The sequence below is a fragment of the Sphaerodactylus townsendi genome, linkage group LG07 (assembly GCF_021028975.2).
Source record: "Sphaerodactylus townsendi isolate TG3544 linkage group LG07, MPM_Stown_v2.3, whole genome shotgun sequence".
Lineage (NCBI taxonomy): Eukaryota > Metazoa > Chordata > Lepidosauria > Squamata > Sphaerodactylidae > Sphaerodactylus > Sphaerodactylus townsendi.
In genome coordinates, this window is record NC_059431.1 from 9,994,998 (window position 1) to 10,013,797 (window position 18,800).

The 18,800-nt window shown below is 52.9% G+C and overlaps 1 protein-coding gene across 1 annotated transcript in view; it reads right to left on the minus strand.

Moving 5' to 3' along the window:
• Positions 1 to 9,967: 9,967 nt before the first annotated feature.
• Positions 9,968 to 18,800, minus strand: part of EPG5 (ectopic P-granules 5 autophagy tethering factor) — an 82,567-nt gene continuing 73,734 nt past the window's right edge. Inside the window, 4 exon segments of the mRNA XM_048504315.1 lie at positions 9,968 to 11,983; positions 15,046 to 15,163; positions 17,584 to 17,617; positions 17,620 to 17,810. Of these exon segments, the coding sequence (XP_048360272.1) occupies positions 11,801 to 11,983; positions 15,046 to 15,163; positions 17,584 to 17,617; positions 17,620 to 17,810 (526 nt within the window). The 3' untranslated portion in view covers positions 9,968 to 11,800.

Genomic DNA, 18,800 nt, shown 5'->3' on the forward strand with positions numbered 1-18,800 from the left:
GGGGTGGGGGGGGGGGGGGGTGGGGGGGGGGGGGGGTGGGGGGGGGGGGGGGTGGGGGGGGGGGGGGGTGGGGGGGGGGGGGGGTGGGGGGGGGGGGGGGTGGGGGGGGGGGGGGGTGGGGGGGGGGGGGGGTGGGGGGGGGGGGGGGTGGGGGGGGGGGGGGGTGGGGGGGGGGGGGGGTGGGGGGGGGGGGGGGTGGGGGGGGGGGGGGGTGGGGGGGGGGGGGGGTGGGGGGGGGGGGGGGTGGGGGGGGGGGGGGGTGGGGGGGGGGGGGGGTGGGGGGGGGGGGGGGTGGGGGGGGGGGGGGGTGGGGGGGGGGGGGGGTGGGGGGGGGGGGGGGTGGGGGGGGGGGGGGGTGGGGGGGGGGGGGGGTGGGGGGGGGGGGGGGTGGGGGGGGGGGGGGGTGGGGGGGGGGGGGGGTGGGGGGGGGGGGGGGTGGGGGGGGGGGGGGGTGGGGGGGGGGGGGGGTGGGGGGGGGGGGGGGTGGGGGGGGGGGGGGGTGGGGGGGGGGGGGGGTGGGGGGGGGGGGGGGTGGGGGGGGGGGGGGGTGGGGGGGGGGGGGGGTGGGGGGGGGGGGGGGTGGGGGGGGGGGGGGGTGGGGGGGGGGGGGGGTGGGGGGGGGGGGGGGTGGGGGGGGGGGGGGGTGGGGGGGGGGGGGGGTGGGGGGGGGGGGGGGTGGGGGGGGGGGGGGGTGGGGGGGGGGGGGGGTGGGGGGGGGGGGGGGTGGGGGGGGGGGGGGGTGGGGGGGGGGGGGGGTGGGGGGGGGGGGGGGTGGGGGGGGGGGGGGGTGGGGGGGGGGGGGGGTGGGGGGGGGGGGGGGTGGGGGGGGGGGGGGGTGGGGGGGGGGGGGGGTGGGGGGGGGGGGGGGTGGGGGGGGGGGGGGGTGGGGGGGGGGGGGGGTGGGGGGGGGGGGGGGTGGGGGGGGGGGGGGGTGGGGGGGGGGGGGGGTGGGGGGGGGGGGGGGTGGGGGGGGGGGGGGGTGGGGGGGGGGGGGGGTGGGGGGGGGGGGGGGTGGGGGGGGGGGGGGGTGGGGGGGGGGGGGGGTGGGGGGGGGGGGGGGTGGGGGGGGGGGGGGGTGGGGGGGGGGGGGGGTGGGGGGGGGGGGGGGTGGGGGGGGGGGGGGGTGGGGGGGGGGGGGGGTGGGGGGGGGGGGGGGTGGGGGGGGGGGGGGGTGGGGGGGGGGGGGGGTGGGGGGGGGGGGGGGTGGGGGGGGGGGGGGGTGGGGGGGGGGGGGGGTGGGGGGGGGGGGGGGTGGGGGGGGGGGGGGGTGGGGGGGGGGGGGGGTGGGGGGGGGGGGGGGTGGGGGGGGGGGGGGGTGGGGGGGGGGGGGGGTGGGGGGGGGGGGGGGTGGGGGGGGGGGGGGGTGGGGGGGGGGGGGGGTGGGGGGGGGGGGGGGTGGGGGGGGGGGGGGGTGGGGGGGGGGGGGGGTGGGGGGGGGGGGGGGTGGGGGGGGGGGGGGGTGGGGGGGGGGGGGGGTGGGGGGGGGGGGGGGTGGGGGGGGGGGGGGGTGGGGGGGGGGGGGGGTGGGGGGGGGGGGGGGTGGGGGGGGGGGGGGGTGGGGGGGGGGGGGGGTGGGGGGGGGGGGGGGTGGGGGGGGGGGGGGGTGGGGGGGGGGGGGGGTGGGGGGGGGGGGGGGTGGGGGGGGGGGGGGGTGGGGGGGGGGGGGGGTGGGGGGGGGGGGGGGTGGGGGGGGGGGGGGGTGGGGGGGGGGGGGGGTGGGGGGGGGGGGGGGTGGGGGGGGGGGGGGGTGGGGGGGGGGGGGGGTGGGGGGGGGGGGGGGTGGGGGGGGGGGGGGGTGGGGGGGGGGGGGGGTGGGGGGGGGGGGGGGTGGGGGGGGGGGGGGGGGGGGGGGGGGGGGGGGGGGGGGGGGGGGGGGGGGGGGGGGGGGGAGGTGGGGGGGGGGGGGGGTGGGGGGGGGGGGGGGTTGGGGTGGGGGGGGGGGGGGGGGGGGGGGGGGGGGGGGGGGGGGGGTTGGGGGGGGGGGGGGGGGGGGGGGGGGGGGGGGGGGGGGGGGGGGGGTGGGGGGGGTGGGTGGTGGTGGTGGGGGGGGTGCTGAGCGGGGGGGGGGGGGTGGGGGGGGGGGGGGGGGGGGGGGGGGGTGGGGAGGGGGGGGGGGGGGGTCTCCTGCAGGAGAGAAAGGGGGGATATAAATCTAAACTACTACTACTACTACTACTACTACTACTACTACTCTTCCTCTTCCTCTTCCTCTTCTTCTTCTTCTAATACAAAGGCAAATGACATTTAGCCAGCATGGTGCAATGGTTAAGAGTGGCAGATTCTAATTTGGAGATTTGGAGATCTGGGTTTATTTCCTGCTCCTCCACATGAAGCCTGCTGGGTGACCTTGGGCCAGCTCCAGTTCTCTCAGAACTCTCTCAGCTTCACTGACCTCACAAGGTGCCTGTTGTGAGGAGAGGAAAGGTCGGAGTTTGTAAGCCACTTTGGGACTCCTGAAAGGTAAAGAAAAGACGAGTATAAAAACCACCCCTTCTTATTCTTCCCCCTCACAGCGTAGTTAGAGGGCGGGACCAAGAGAATCCAAATCCCTGTTCAGCAGTAAAGTCCTAGGTCAGGTCAGCCTCACTCAGTCTAACCTACCTCGCAAGATGGTTGTGAAGACAGAACGACAGGAAAGGGGAAACCCCGGACGTGGCTTTGATCACCTGAGAAGGGCCCGATGGAAATTTATAGATTGTTTTTGAGCGAGCTGTCAAGAAACCGCTGTCAAGAAACCGCAGATGGGGCTCTCCCGTCTGTTAGGAGCTGTTCCGCTTGACGTCTGAGGAGACTTCAGGTAATCCCTCAGAGGCTATTAAGGCGTCATAACATCAACTGATATTGATGCTTTTCAATTCGGTTGGCAAGTCTCCTGGAGGGCTTTTGTCAACTGGAAAGTGATGAATACATAGATTACACGAACAGATAAATAAGATTATCCGCCCTGAAACTCTTGTTGGTCTCTATGGAGGCCCTGGAATCGAATCGAAAACTGTTCTAGGCCCTTTCCACATGGGCCAATTAAACTGGGACGACACCGGTAAAAAAAACCCAGGTTGGAGGGGAACTTCGCACGTATTCCAATCCTAACGCGGATCCACTCTGTGTTTTCCCCCATCCCAGGTTTTCCGAGAATCGCGTTATGTGCAATTCTTTCATTTTAACACGGCTCGCAGCCGCAGCTGCAAGGCATGTTCGAACAAGAGAATCACACATAATGTGATTCTAGTACAGTGATGGCGAACCTTTTTGAGACAGAGTGCACAAATTGCCACCCCAAACCCACTTATTTATTGCAAAGTGCCAACGCAGCAATTTAATCTGAACAACCCCCTCAAGCAGGGGCCAGTCTGCTGTAGCCTCCAGCAAGTCCAACATGTGCCACTCTGTACCTCTCTAGCATCAGTGCTGCCTCTGCCCCCCCCGCCCCACCCCCCGGGCAGCAGCCACCTGGAGCACAGGCGTCAGGCCCGCCAGCCAAGTCCTCCCTGCTTGCTGAGGTGCACGCACATCAAGTCCAGCGGCCCAGGCCAGCCTAGATGTGTGTGTGTGGGGGGGGGGGGTGATTCCCCCCCCACATGACAAACTCTGTGCACGCGTACCCACAGAGAGGGCTCTGAGTGCCACCTATTGCACCTGTGCCATAGGTTCGCCACCACTGTTAGTAAAACCCTTCCCTGGCTCCCACCTGCAGAACCATGCAGGGGAAATGGGCCGTATTATGGCCTGGGGAGTCCGTGCTGCCTCCCTGTGAAGCGCAATTGGGGGGGGGGGCAGCAGGGAAGAACAAAAAAGATGCGCCTTCGTGCGAAGGCATGTGTGCTGGCCAACACGCTGGCTGTCCATGGGATAGCTAGCCGTGGGAAGGGGCTGGGGCGAGTTCATGTAAGCCTTTCCCCCACTTTTATTGGCCCATGCGGAAAAGGGCCCTACTGAGCACCAATAGGGATATCTTCTGAAATGATCCGCTTAGTGGCTTTATCAGGTCAAATGGTTAACTGATCTTTCCTTATCAGCAAAACTGGCACAGACATGCCCATTATGCACGGATCACTTACCTCGGGGCTCTTTGTGGCACAGTGGGGTTATAGTGGGGTCTCTTCACATTTCCCTATTTACATATGAGGAGGCACCCCACTGCCTTGTGCACAGCTTGGCTGCTGAACTCTCCCGAGTCTCTGCTTTTCCTAACTCCGCCCATCAACTCACACTTAAAGGCATAGATCTCATCACACCCATAGTCTCAAGATCGCTGGCTTTGTTAAATTACTGTGATATCAATACTGCTGTTATTACTGTGATATCAATATTGTAGCCCCTTTCAAAAAATAAGTCCCCATTCCAAATGAAACAGACAAAGCAATTCCATGGACCACACTCTGCTGCAGAAGGGGACCATTTCCTGGAACTGGTAGTCTCTCTTCCCCCTCTCCTCCCCACACACACATACTTCCTGCCACTGCTGCTGCCGCAGGAGGACAGAGAGACTTGTTTTGATATTCCTTGGTATTTCAATGTTTCTGTATTAGATCTGTCATTATTTTGATAGATCTAATATGGTACTAATGCTTGAAGTTGAAATGAAGTTTGAAAAAGCTCTCCTAATCGTCAGGGCAGGTGGAAGTCGAGCAGAGAGGCGGGGATCAGCCAAAAAGGCTGGAGTGAAGAATAGTGCAGGACCATTTGTTTTCATCTGCCCTGCGAAGCAGGAGTAAAGGTCGCTCTTTGCCCACTCTCACGAACATTGGAGATTATGGGATCTGCCATGCAGTGAGCGTGAGATGGGAGGAAAGGTGTTCATAACAGAAGCTCTGCCCTGAAGAGAATCTTCCTTTAACGTGGGGTTAGAGCAGAAGGTATAATCAGCCCCTCTCTCCCCCTTTGTAAAGTGGCATTTGTATAGAATCATAGACTCGTAGAGTTGGAAGAGATCACAGTTTGAATGCCAATCAATAAATGGATTTCACTACCGGTGAGTCTGTTAAACGGGAGGTCCACAGAACATGACATAAACACATACTAATTTTGAGTGTAGGTGGGTATTTTTATAACATCTTCTGCAGATAAATCTAGGGTCTGCACCAAAGTTCAGAGCTTTTTCTCTCGGGAGAGAGAAGCTTGTAGCTCTGTAGTAGGAATTCACCTTTCAAATATCCCCATGTGTCACCGTACATTACAAGCTGGCAATAAATCCCGTTCTCTTCCACACAGATTAATGTCGTGTTGTGTTTCTCCTCCGATCGACAGGCAGCAAGCGCAAGAATCCGCCTATGAGAACCTCAGCCGCAGGATCAACTCCATAAGTCAACGCTTGCAGGAGTGACTCTCTGGACGTGCAGGTTCTATTCAATAGGCCAGGCTGACTCAGTTTTATGCAACCGAGAACAGCGGCATCGTATAGCCTGCCACAGACATCTTGGCTCCGAACCAACCAAGGTGGACAAAATCAGGTGGACAATCTTAAGAGGACGCAGTACGAAAAATAAATTAAAAAACATTCTTGGGCAGATGTTTTCTGCAGAGAATTGTGTGCATCCTTTTCCAGACCAATTCTACTGATGTGTCTCCTGGGAATCTACTTATGCTTCAGACTTGAGATTTGACTCCGACCCACCCCAGGACCAAATCTGTCTTTATAAATACTTCTCTGCTCCCCAGATGACTGCAATAATTTCTTTTACACATTTTAAAGCTCCCACCCAGTTTAAAGAAATCAAGTCTGCAGCGCTCATAATTTTTAAAAACGGGGATATTCTTTACAAAAACCTAGCAAATAACGGCAGGTTCCCAATTTATTTTATGAATGATTTGACTTCTAAATTCCAAGAGAAACAACAGTTGGGGAAGGGTGAGGAACTGTATGGATCAGCATATGTCTGGCTACACGAAACTCTTAGATATATACTGGAATATGGTGCTAAGGTGAACTATGTGCAGATTTCTGAACTTACCAGTATGTCTATTGATATAATTAAAAAAAATAGTTTGAAGTATGTTTCCTACTGATGAACCATTTGGATAATCCTTTATCAGCCAGCATTACTGTTTACCAATAGTTTTAAAATTTATTCTGAACAAATGTGTAAGACTAGGTGTAACTGCAAATGAAGGACTATTAACTGGGGGGGGGGATGTTAGGAAGGGGGTGGGTCGGGGAGAGGGGCATTATCTGGTCAAGGCCACCCACCCTAGGGGGAAGGGGCCTATCATCTGATCATGACCCACCCACCCTGGGGAGAGGGGGGGAGGGAACCTGTCACATGGTCATGGCCCACACACCCAGGAGAGTAAGGGAGGGGGAGAAGGGAAAGTGGGGAAGCTATCATTTATCAATAGTTTTAAAAAGCACCCCAAATTTTATTCTGAACAATTGTGTAAGACCAAGTATAACAGCAAACAAAGGACTGCTATCTAAATAGGCATCTTTCACGGCTTCCTTGGTGTCTCATGCTTCCTTGTAGCATTTTGTGATGTCTTAAGAACATAAGAAAGAGCCTGTTGGATCAGACCAGAGTCCCTCTAGTCCAGCACTCTGCTACTTGCAGTGGCCCACCAGATTCCTTTGGGAGCTCACATACAGGACGCGAAAGCAATGGCCTTCTGCTGCTGCTGCTCCTGAGCACATGGTCTGTTGAGGCATTTGCAATATCAGATCAAGGAGGATCAAGATTGGTAGCCATAGACTGACTTCATAAATCTGTCCAAGCCCCTTTTAAAGCTATCCAGGTTAGTGGCCACCACCCCCTCCTGTGGCAGCATATTCCAAACACCAATCACACGTTGCGTGAAAAAGTGTTTCCTTTTATCAGTCCTAATTCTTCCCCCCAGCATTTTCAATGGACGCCCCCTGGTTCTCCATGCACTGAGTTATTCATGCTCGTCCCACATTAGTTGCCACAATGGACTGTGGCATCACAGCAAACAACGAATTGACTTGGAAGGTCTGGGGCAGACTGGGAGAGCCTTATCAATCGGATCTCTGTTGATCTTCTACTGACCAAGCAGTGATGAAAATGGTGATCATGGGACTGCAAAGTTATGTGGGACCTGTTTTATGCAAGAACCCAAAAGCATGAACAGCTCCAGTGGATAGACCTCTACTGTGGATGCTTGCAAATTATCGGCAAAGGAGAACTGTTCCCCTCACCCACCCACCCAGGGGTTCCATAGTCAAGAACTCTCAATATGTTGGAGCCTCTTTCGTGCATTTAACTAAAAAGTTTCATTCCTGTAACCTGAGCCCTTTGGATCTTAGCCCTCATGAGAGCCAGCGTGATGTAGTGGTTAAGAGCAGGTGCACTCTAATCTGGAGAACCGGGTTTGATTCCCCGCTCTGCCACTTGAGCTGTGGAGGCTTATCTGGGGAACCAGATTTGATTGTGCATTCCCAACACATGCCAGCTGGGTGACCTGAGGCTAGTCACAATTCTTCGGAGCTCTCTCAGCCCCACTGTAAGGTTGTGGTGTGTGTGTGCTGTCCGACCTTGAAAAGGTTCCCGCCGGAGGTTTTCGGCTTAACGTTTGGGAAGGGGAATTTCGCTGTTTTGGTTATCTTTCACTTGCTTGCTTGTCTGTGTGAAACCCTGTGTGAAATCCTGCCTTGTTTATACTCTTTGGGCGGGAGCCTGTCTGTTACCCTGTAAAAGCTGCTGATCGAGATCTGGGTTTCAGTTCTCGCATTGCTTGTTCCCGACTAAGAATGCCAGCTCAATAAAGAACTCATAACGGTTGCTTTTGCCTGGACTGTACTAGTTCGTTACACCCACCCACCTCACAGGGTGTTTGTAAGCCCCTATGAATCTCCTTACAGGAGAGAAAGGGGGGATATAAATCTAACCTCTTCTCCTCCTCTTCTTCTTCATCACGGTCTCTATTGCCTACTCAGACTAGCAGCCGCTATCTAGAGTCTCAGGCGAAGGTCTTTCATGTCACCTCCTAACTCACAGGTGTCAAACTCGCAGCCCTCCAGATGTTATGGACTACAGTTCCCATCATCCCCTGCCAGCATGATGCTGGCAGGGGATGATGGAAACTGCAGTCCATAACATCTGGAGCGCCGCGAGTTTGACACCTATGTCCTAACTCAGGGGCCTTCAAACTATGGCCCTCCAGATGTTCACAGACTACAATTCCCATCAGCCTCTGCCAGCATGGCCAAGTGGTAGGGCTCATGGGAATTGTAGTCTATGAACATCTGGAGGGCCATAGTTTGAAGACCCCTGTCCTAACTCATCAATTCAAATGGAGATGCCGGGGAGTGAACCGTGAACCTTTGGTATGCCAAGCAGATGTTCAAGCCACTGAGCCACAGCTCTGGTCTGGAGAAGCTCTATAAGAGGAGATCCTTATCAGTTCGGCTCTCCTGGAAGCCGAGCTGCAAATCAGGAAATCCATCCAGGGAGGGAATGTTGCTATCAGGCGGAGTGGGCCGTTCTAGGCTACGGAGAAAAGCAAACCTTCACCTTAACAGCACGTCACATTTTATCCAGCTGGAGGTCAATATAGGATTGAAACCTCTCATGGGCAAGAGCCACAGAAAACAGGAATGTCGAGCCAACTGTATGTTCTATTCCTATAACCTTAGCCCAAATAAACTCAAAAATACACACGTTGCACTCTGGCTGTGTCTAATCTTATATATTAATCTTATATATAATTGAACAACTCAACACTTCTATTTGTATTTACATTTCCTTATTTCTCTGACAAGGTTCTTAAATGTTGACATTGCACTCTTACAGATAGTTGGTGACTATTCCTATAACCTGCCATCGGCCCTTCAATCTACTTTTTTTCCTCTCTCTATCTCTCTCCACACTTCAAACATCCTTTTTTAAAACCAGATGTTCATTTTCTGGGGGTCTGCAGTCCAAAATAGCCATGATCCCATTCCTTGTAAAATTCAGAGTTTTTATCCTTTTTAGCTAATGCTTTCCTAATTTCCAAAAAAACCCCACCCAGACTGGTAGAGATTTCTCATGGTTTATTTAGCATGATCCTCACAGATACAAACCAATACAAAACACGCATTCTGTCAAACCACACCCAAATCCGTGGCTCCCATATTACAGACTGTCATGCCAAATGCACACCTAGCGTCTCTGCCTTTTCACAGGTTTTTTCAAAATTATTTTGCAACGACACTGAGCAAAGTACTAGAAGTGTCTCAGAAATCTTCTCCGCATCTTCCTTAAAACAAACAAACAAACATTTTTTCCAGTTGTGAAGTCTGTGGAAAGCCCTGTGGAAAACTTGGAGGCGTTTGCCCCTCGTTATGATTTTTTGCTAGGGCAAAATCCTACAGATAGGCATCAGGAAAGTTAATCAACAAGACAGACTCTGAAGATTCCACTCGCAAAGATCTTGGGAGCCACTTCCTGAAGATTTACTCCGCTTACAGCACACTTCCTGAAGATTTACTCCGCTTACAGCGCCACCACACTTTACCTGCCTCACTTCTCCTGCGAGCGAAGAGGACTTTACCTGCCTCCCAACGCGTGGATCCTGCCGCAGATTCAAGAAGGTCCCTTGCGCCAGGAAAAGGCAGGACAAATGCAAGAGATCCAAACCAACATTAGCAGAACAGATGCAAGATCTGCAACCCAACCTTTGCATAATTTTGGCAAAAACGAGAAAGGGAAACATTTCCAACTACTGCTATTCCTGCAGTCGTTAAATCCACTCACCCTGTTTTCATTTTCAAGTACAAGACGGCAACGAGTTAGGAAAGAGACGGTGGGCGGGAAACGCCCCCTACTAAACCACAGATGTCAAACTCGCGGCCCTCCAGATGTTATGGACTACAGTTCATATAGTCCCGTGGTGGCAAACCTTTGGCCCTCCAGATGTTATGGACTACAATTCCCATCAGCCCCTGCCAGCATGGCCAATTGGCAGGGGCTGATGGGAATTGTAGTCCATAACATCTGGAGTGCCAAAGGTTCACCACCACTGATATAATCCATAACATACTACATCATGCTGGCAGGGGATGATGGGAACTGTAGTCCATAACATCCGGAGGGCCGCGAGTTTGACACCTGTGTACTAAACAGATGTAACGGTGCAAATGTGCAGCTGCATTTTCAAAAGCAAATGGTGTCCGTGGTGCCGATGAACTTAGAAAAGCGGGGTCTTGTTTTTAAATTAGGAAGGCTCCTAAAGCTACGTACGAGCACGAGGTGCCTGTCGGAATCCGTTCAAGAGGACCAAATAGCCGGGAGAAACGGTGAGAAAAGCGTCTGGGATGCAAACTCAGCGAAGCACGGGGCTATGTCACCTCTCCTCCGTGTCCAGAGGGTTTGGATGGATGTGCCCAGCACTTCCCTGCAAAACAAACTCAACATCCGTGGCAAGTTGCGCTCGGCGGGCGGCACCCGGACCGTGCCTGTTTAAATATGCTGGATATCTGTCCTACGACAAATGAACTCAAAGGCAGTCACTGGAAACTGATCACAAGGAAATTTACCTCAGCAAAAAAAGAGATTACAAAGCATCACCGTGATCCTTTTATGGACTGTTTGGGAGATTCATCGGAACTCTGCCCGGTGGAAGTAAAGAAAATGTCACTGCTTCTCCTTGTCATTTCAGTCCTGTCCCTGAGGACATTTACCCTGAGGACAAATCCTACTTGTTCCTAGGAAATTACTTCAGGACCTCAGCACAGAAGATTCGGTTCGGGGCAATGGGACGACCCACTTCACATTTATTTGGGGCTACTGATGGAGAGAAGCCAAAATTATTTGGACAGTGCATTTTAAAAGCAGGGTAGCGAGCTTTGGAGTTCCACAAGGTTCCGCTCCAAGACAGAGAAATCCTGTGGACCAGAAAGGCTGACGTGTTCTCTAGCGTAGTCATGTCAGGACTATCGTAATGTCCCTAATTAAATTCTCAAGGACTCTCCAGCAATCAATAAAAACATTGTCCTCACTATGTGGCTGAAATCTAGAAAAGGTTATTCCTCGCTCTCTCTTTTTGCCTGCTTGCCCGAATGCAGTAAGAAAATGAGTGACTTATTCCAAGCACAAGGTAGACAAAAATATCTCTCACTCACTCTCTCTCTCTCACACACACACACACACACACACAATCTTGAAACAAGTTTATGCCTACAGAAAAGGGGGGGAAAGACTTTAAATCTCTTGAAGAAGTCAACAGGGTTCATTTGTAGCATGAAGTAGTTGCAAAACATCCAGCGCTGAGAGACAGGACTACAAAAAGCAGCCGTTGTCCGAAATTCCAATCGGATACAGCTGTTGAGTCCGGATCGGCCCACGAATTTCACAGCTGGGGTGAGTGGGGGCGGAGGCACACAAGCGACGAATCTGAAAAAGTGCTGGAAACACACACAAAGAGAAACGGCACGAATCTGCCAAACGATGCACGCTAACGTTCAAAGGCCTTGCAAACCCGGAGGGCGACCGGGCAGGGCGATCTTAGGCCTACACCGGCTCTGTTGAAATGATTCGGAGCGGGCGACGAATGTTCACAGCCCCGGGACCGGCGCAGTTCACGGGCCTGGCCGTTAAGGCCGCACACGAGCAGCGACAGAAATGTTTTGTTTCGACACAAAAGCTCCAGTGGCGCCCAGTGGGTTTCCAGGAAGAGCTACGAAACTTCAAGAGGCCAGAAAGCACACCTGTTCACGTCACCCTTCCATAACCCCCAGCTCGGGTTAAGAAGAACCTTGTGAGTAACAGGGGCTCGGTGAGCCACAATGTCACATGTGCAAACTTCGACGACAAGTGTAAACAGAAGGTTGGTCATCGTCACCACCGGGCGGCCCGTGCTCGGCTGATTGCTATCGTATCCCGTCCAGGTAATGCACTTCCGGGTACAACGTGTTGAGGAGGATGGCCAGTAGGTTGGACCCGTGGCCAAGGCAATGCTCAGGGTCCTTGATAAAGAGGGACGCCTGCGAGATCTGCTCCTGGTACACCGCATAGTGTTTGTTGGAAGCCAGGGAGTCCAGAGCTTGCAGTGCCTGCCGAGACAAACGTGCACAATGATCAGTGATTGCCCTAGCAAAGCGCGTCGCTTCCAGCATGCCCGCTGACGACTGGGCAGGCGTGACTGCCAGCAAGGAGGGTGGAGTGGGAGAGTATTCAACAACCACCTTTATTTGGCATTTAAAAATAGGTTCTAGAGCAGGGGTAGGGAACCTGAGGCTCGAGAGCTGCATGCGGCTCTTCTGCCCTTGCACTGTGGCTCCACAAGCCGAGCCGCTGGCCCCATCCTTGCCCACCCTGCAGGCAGCAGGGCGGGCGCACCAACTGCCCACTGTCGGCCGTGCCGTGCCACGGGCTTCCCCTCTCACCCGCCCCGTTGGAGCGGGGGCGGGTGATTTCCCGGCAGCCGGCGAGGCTGAGCTGCCGGCTTCATCCTTGCCCGCCCTGCAGGCAGCAGGGCGGGCGCATTCATGCGCTTCTCAGAATGAACGGAGTAAAAGGTAAAAAAACCCTATATATATAGTGTTATCTTTATTTTAAATGTCAAAAATTATTTGTGGCTCCAAGTGTTTTCTTTTCCCATGGAAAACGGGTCCAAATGGCTCTTTGAGTGTTAAAGGTTCCCTACCCCTGTTCTAGAGCATTGCCAGACATTTTTGAAATACAAATCAAGAGTACATTCAAAGCGCAGACAGGAAGACTGCATATAGCAGTATACATTACTTAGAAAGTTCTGTCACTTGTAAAAGAAATTTTGCTACTTTTTCCAAGAGCACGACATCTGTGTTGTTTAACAGAAGCTCCACAACAGAACAGTCAGAGTCACTTTCAGATTTATCTAGGGCCAGCCTGGGAGAGAAATTCCTGATGCCCACATATCTCGGACAGTCAAGAATAATGTGAGCAAGAGTCTCCACTTGGTTTTTACAGTGTGGACAAACCCGATCCTGGAGAGGGATGGATAAGTAATGACCCTTTGTAATGGCCGATGGGAAGGTATTGGATCTGGCCCTTGTGATAATCCATCTCTGTTGGGGTTCAGTTAATAATTCAAGATATTTGGCTATGGGCCCCTGTTCCGGTATTATTCCGACAGAGAGGGGTGGAGTGGGAGAGGAGAGAAGGGGATTTCCCCTCTCTGAAGTCCCCGGCCCTAATATGAAGGCCCTGCCTAACCTGGTCTCATCAGATCTCGGAAGCTAAGCAGGGAGTGGCCCTGGATAGTACTTAGATGGGAGATCACCAGGGAAGTCTGGGGTCACTAACCAGGAGGCAAAGGCCAACAAGAACCAGCGTGGCTGTAGTGCAGTGATGGCGAACCTTTTTGAGACCGAGTGCCCAAATGGCAACCCAAGCCCCACTTATTTATCGCAAAGGGCCAACCCGGCAATTCAACCTGAATGCTGAGGTTTTCGTTTAGAAAAAAACGGTTGGCTCCCTCTTCCTCCGCCCCACCCGCTCGAGCAGGGGCCAGCCTGCTCTAGCCTCCAGCAAGTCCCACGCGCACCGCTCTGTGCCTCTTTAGCATCTCTGCGCCCCCCCACCCCCCTCGGGCAGCAGCCACCCGGAGCACAGGCACCAGGCCCGCCAGCCGAGTCCTCCCTGCTCACCACGGTGCGCGCACGTCGTTCTCAGTGGCCCAGGCCAGCCTAGATGTGCGTGTGTAGGGGGGTGATTTCCCGCCCCCCACATGATGAACTCTATGTGCGCGGGCCCACAGAGAGGGGTCCGAGTGCCACCTCTGGCACCCGTGCCATAGGTTCGCCATCACTGCTGTAGCGGTTAAGAGCAAGTGGATGCTAATCTGGGAAACCGAGTTTGATTCCCCACTCCTCCACTCGAGCGGCAGACTCTTATCTGGTGAACCAGATGTGTTTCCGCACTCCTACATTCCTTACCGGGTGACCTTGGGCTAGTCACAGTTCTTGGGAACTCTCTCAAGCCCACTGACCTCACAAGACGTCTGTTGTGGAGAGAGGAAGGGAAAGGAGCTCGTAGGCCACCTTGAGACTCCTTGCAGGAGAGACAGGTGGGATATCGGGGGCTTCTTCTGCACCTTCTTTTTATGACATCAGTGGATCCTGCTGTCCTCCCTCCCTATCTTTCTTTTAGGGGATTTGTTAGTAGGTACCATCTGTTATGCTGATTAGTGTGCTGCGTTTTAATGGGGGGGTTATTTTATATAGAGCCAAATTAATTAATATGTCCCACGTCGGTCTCTGCGTTCGGCAGAGGCCAACTTGCTGGAGATTCCCGCCCCCTCCATGATGCGGCTGGCCTCTTCCAGGGCCAGGGCTTTCGCGGCCCTGGCCCCTGCCTGGTGGAATGCTCTCCCTCCAGCTGTCCGGGCCCTGCGGGACCTAAATGAGTTCCGCAGGGCCTGTAAGACCGAGCTATTCCGCCGGGCCTTTGGGGAGGCCGGCTGCTGATTATGCCCGTTAACAGCTTGGACCCGCTGTTCCCCCTCTCAGAGGAGTTGAAATGGTCATACGGCATCTGTATTTTAAATGGTTAAGAACTTAAGCGCTGCATTTTAATATTTAATATTTAATATTGTATTTTATCCTTCCACTTGTTTGTATTAATGTTGTAAACCGCCCTGAGCCCCTCGGGGGAGGGTGGTATATAAGTGGAACAAATAAATAAATAAATAAATAAATATTTAACTGATTTTAGTTTTTTGGGTTTATTGAGCTCTATCTATGTGTGTTGTTCACCGCCCTGAGCCCTCCGGGTGAGGGCGGTATATAAATATAATTAATTAATCAATCAATCAATCAATCCAAACTCTTCTGGGCTGCTGCAGGAGGTGGAACCAGCTACAAAATGGTTGCCCCAGAATACCTTCAAGTCACACAGTGATGATCCTTGAGCTGTGGTGGCTGCTGCCGCCAAATTAACATTTTTTGAAAACCTGCGCCGCCAATCAAATCTTCAGTGGCCAGTCAGAAGCCTTGCTGGGCAAAAGGCCCACCCACTTTCTAAAAACACTTGGCGGGTGCCAGAAAAGTTGTTGGTGGGCATCAGGGGGCTCAGAGGCACCACACAAGAGAGAGAGGGACGGCGGCGACAGATGGCAGAATCAACCCCGACCTACCTGCTGAGCTTTGGCAGACAGCTGCAGTTCTGTGCCAGGCCGCAGCCGGATCTGATTCTCCACAGGGATTTGCACCAGCAGGAAGGCCGACATGCTGCGAGCCACCACCCGAAATCTGGAACGAGGAAGCAAAGAGGGAAATGCCAGAATTATTCCGTTGGGTTGGAAGGCTTGCCTGGATTATCTAGCCCAGGGGTAGGGAACCTGCGGCTCTCCAGATGTTCAGGAACTACAATTCCCATCAGCCTCTGTCAGCATGGCCAATTGGCCATGCTGGTAGGGGCTGATGGGAATTGTAGTTCCTGAACATCTGGAGAGCCGCAGGTTCCCTACCCCTGATCTAGCCCTTCGTCGTCACAAATACTATCTGCCATAAACACTGCACCCAAATTGATATTTTTTCTTCTTCTTTTGGCCTTTTAGAGCGGGCGCCTGTGTGTGTATGTTTTACACAATTTTGTTGTTTTAATTTACTTATTGTTTTAACTGCTGTTGTGTTTTAATTGGATTCAGTTTTTATGCTGTATTAAATTGCTGTTGGAAATGTTGTGTTATATAGAGTCACTTTGAAATTTCTCGGGATGAAGTGCCTATATATATGTGTGTGTATATGTATGTATATGTGTGTATATGTGTGTATATATGTGTATATATGTGTATATATATGTATATGTATATATATATGTGTAGGTATATATATGTGTATGTATGTATGTATGTATGTATGTATGTATGTATGTGCATATACGCATATACGCATACACGCATACACATATTTATACATATACACATACATATACACATACACACATATATACATATACACATGCACATATATACATGCACATACATATATATACATATATATATATATATACATACACATACATATATATATACACACACATACACACACATACACATACACACACACACATACACACATACACACATACACACATATATATATATATACATATATATACATATATATATACATATATATATACATATATATATATATATATATATATATATATATACATACACACACACACACACACATATATACATATACATATACATATATACATATACATATACATACATACATAAATAATAATATATATATATAAAATAGAGTTGGAAGAAGCATTTGCAGTTCTTTAAAAATCGCCGTGAGCTTCCAGCCTGGATGGCCCCAAAGACTGTTTTCATCCCTGTTCCTTTTCAAGGGTAGAAACAGATATCGGGGGCTTCTTCTGCACCTGAAAAGATGTGTATGGGGAACTCCAGAGGCCGTCGCACGGTGCATCAAGGCCTTCCAGCGACTTTGAAAGAAGTAAAAATACTTCCAAAAATGGTGGCCATGGGATAGAGACATGGGATAGATCCTGTTGCCATCACGAGTGGTCTGTCTCTCAGAAGCATGGTCAAAAAATGGCTTCCACCCAAGCTAGAGACCCCCGTTTCTCTGACCCACTGGCCCGTCCGAGCTCAGCTAAGGACCATCTTCTCCGACCAACAGAAGCTCCCCAGCCGGCTGTCTCGGCCTTGCTACTTTCAGCCCAATTCACTAGAGGCACCCAGGACAGCACCCTCGGGCTTTACGTTTGTAAGGCAAAAACAGAGATATACAGCCTCACCCTAAAATGCATGAGGACAAGAAGCGGGTGAAGGAGGGGGCAGAGAGACAGCATAGTGTAGTGGTTAAGACCAGCAGATTCTAATCTGGAGAACTGGGTTTGATTTCCCCTCCTGCAAATCAGACTCTTGTCTCTTAACTGCAAAACAGACTCTTAACTAGAAGAAGAAGAAGAAGAAGAAGAAGAAGAAGAAGAAGAAGAGGAAGAGGAAGAGGAAGAGGAAGAAGAAGAGAGGAGGGAAGAGGAGGAGGAGGAGAGAGGAGGAGGAGGGAGCTTGGATTTATATCCCAACACCTCTCCTTTAGGGGCTTACATAATCTGTCCTGCCCATTCCCCTCACAACAAACACACACACACTGTGAGAGGTGGGTTGGGGCTGAGAGCTTCCAAGAAGCTGTGACTAACCCAAGGTCACCCAAGCTGGCGTATGTGTGGGAGTGCAGAAGCTAATCTGGACTCCCCAGACAAGCCTCCCACAACTCAAGTGGCAGAGTAAGGGACTCAGTCCTTTGCTTTCCTCCAGATCAGAGTGCACCTGCTCTTAGCCACTGCTCTTAGCCAATACGCCACTGCTGCTCCCTAGTGAACCAAGTTTGTTTCCCCACTCCTACGCATGAGTCTGGGTGACCTTGGGCCAGTCAAGCAGTTCTCTCAGGATTCTGTCCATCCCCACCTACCTCTACAAAGGAGATTATTACTGTCCAGCTTGTGGGGAAGAGGAAAGGAGTTTATAAGTTTCTTTGCCAGAGCTCCGCTTCTTACGGTTGAGAAAAGGGGATTATAATTCCTAACCCCCCACTTCTTCCTCCTCTGTGGAATTCTGCACATGACGCGAGTCCACACTTGATAAAGACAGATTATTAAAACTACCTAATAAATAAATACCTGTTATTTTGACAAGGGAGATTTCCTGCCTAAGCCGACGCTTGGCGAGGATCCCGGAGGTCGCTTCCTCTCGGCCAGCCTTGGGGCCTGCGCGGCCTTGCAAAGCACGTCTGGCATCTGGATGACTCGGCTCCAGCAGCAGGATAAGCTGCCTTTACCTTTCCGGTTTGGAGGAGGCAGAGCTGGAGGACTTTCTGCCACCAAAGAAACACTTTGGCTTCGTCCTGGGAAGAGCTGGAAGGGGGAAAAACAGCACAAAGGTGTCCAAGGCTAGAAAACAATCAGCTCACCGTCACCTTCAGAGGGTTAGTAGAAGAACAAGGGTTTGGATTTATATCCCACCTTTCTGTCCTGTAAGGAGACTCAAGGTGGCTTACAAGCTCCTTTAATAAGAATATAAGAACATAAGAACCAGCCTGCTGGATCAGACCAGACTCCATCTAGTCCAGCTCTCTGCTACTCGCAGTGGCCCATCAGGTGCCTTTGGGAGCTCACCTGCAGGGAGGTGAGAAAGCAATGGCCTCTCTGCTGCTGCTGCTCCTGATCACCTGGTCTGTTAAGGCATTTGCAATCTCAGATCAAAGAGGATCAAGATTGGTAGCCATAGATTGACTTCTCCTCCATAAATCTGTCCAAGCTCCTTTTAAAGCTATCCAGGTTAGTGGCCATCACCACCTCCTGTGGCAGCATATTCCAAACACCAATCACACGTTGCGTGAAGAAGTGTTTCCTTTAATTGAGTCCCTAATTCTTCCCCCAGCATTTTCAAAGAATGCCCCGGGTTCTAGTTATTGTGAGAAAGAGAGAGAAAAATTTCTCTCGGGTCAACATTTTCTACCCCATGCACAATTTTATAGGATCTTCCAATCATGATCCCCCTCAGACCTCTCTCCAAAGCTAAAGAGTCCCCAAAGCGCTGCAGCCCTCTCTCCTCATAGGGAAAGGTGCTCCAGTCCCTCCACATCATCCTTGTTGCCCTTCTCTGCACCCTTCTTTTCCCCATCTTTCCCCTCAATATCCTTTTGAGATGCTTAATTCAGAACTGGACATTAGTAATCCCAAAGCATGCTAGTCAGCACCACTGTTTCCATATATAAGAGGCATATTGACAATCTTTGCAGTTTTATTATCAACTCCTTTCCTAATGATCGCCAGCATAGAGTTTGCCTTTTTCACAGCTGCCATGCATTGAGTTGACATTCCCATGGAACTATCATGGAACTA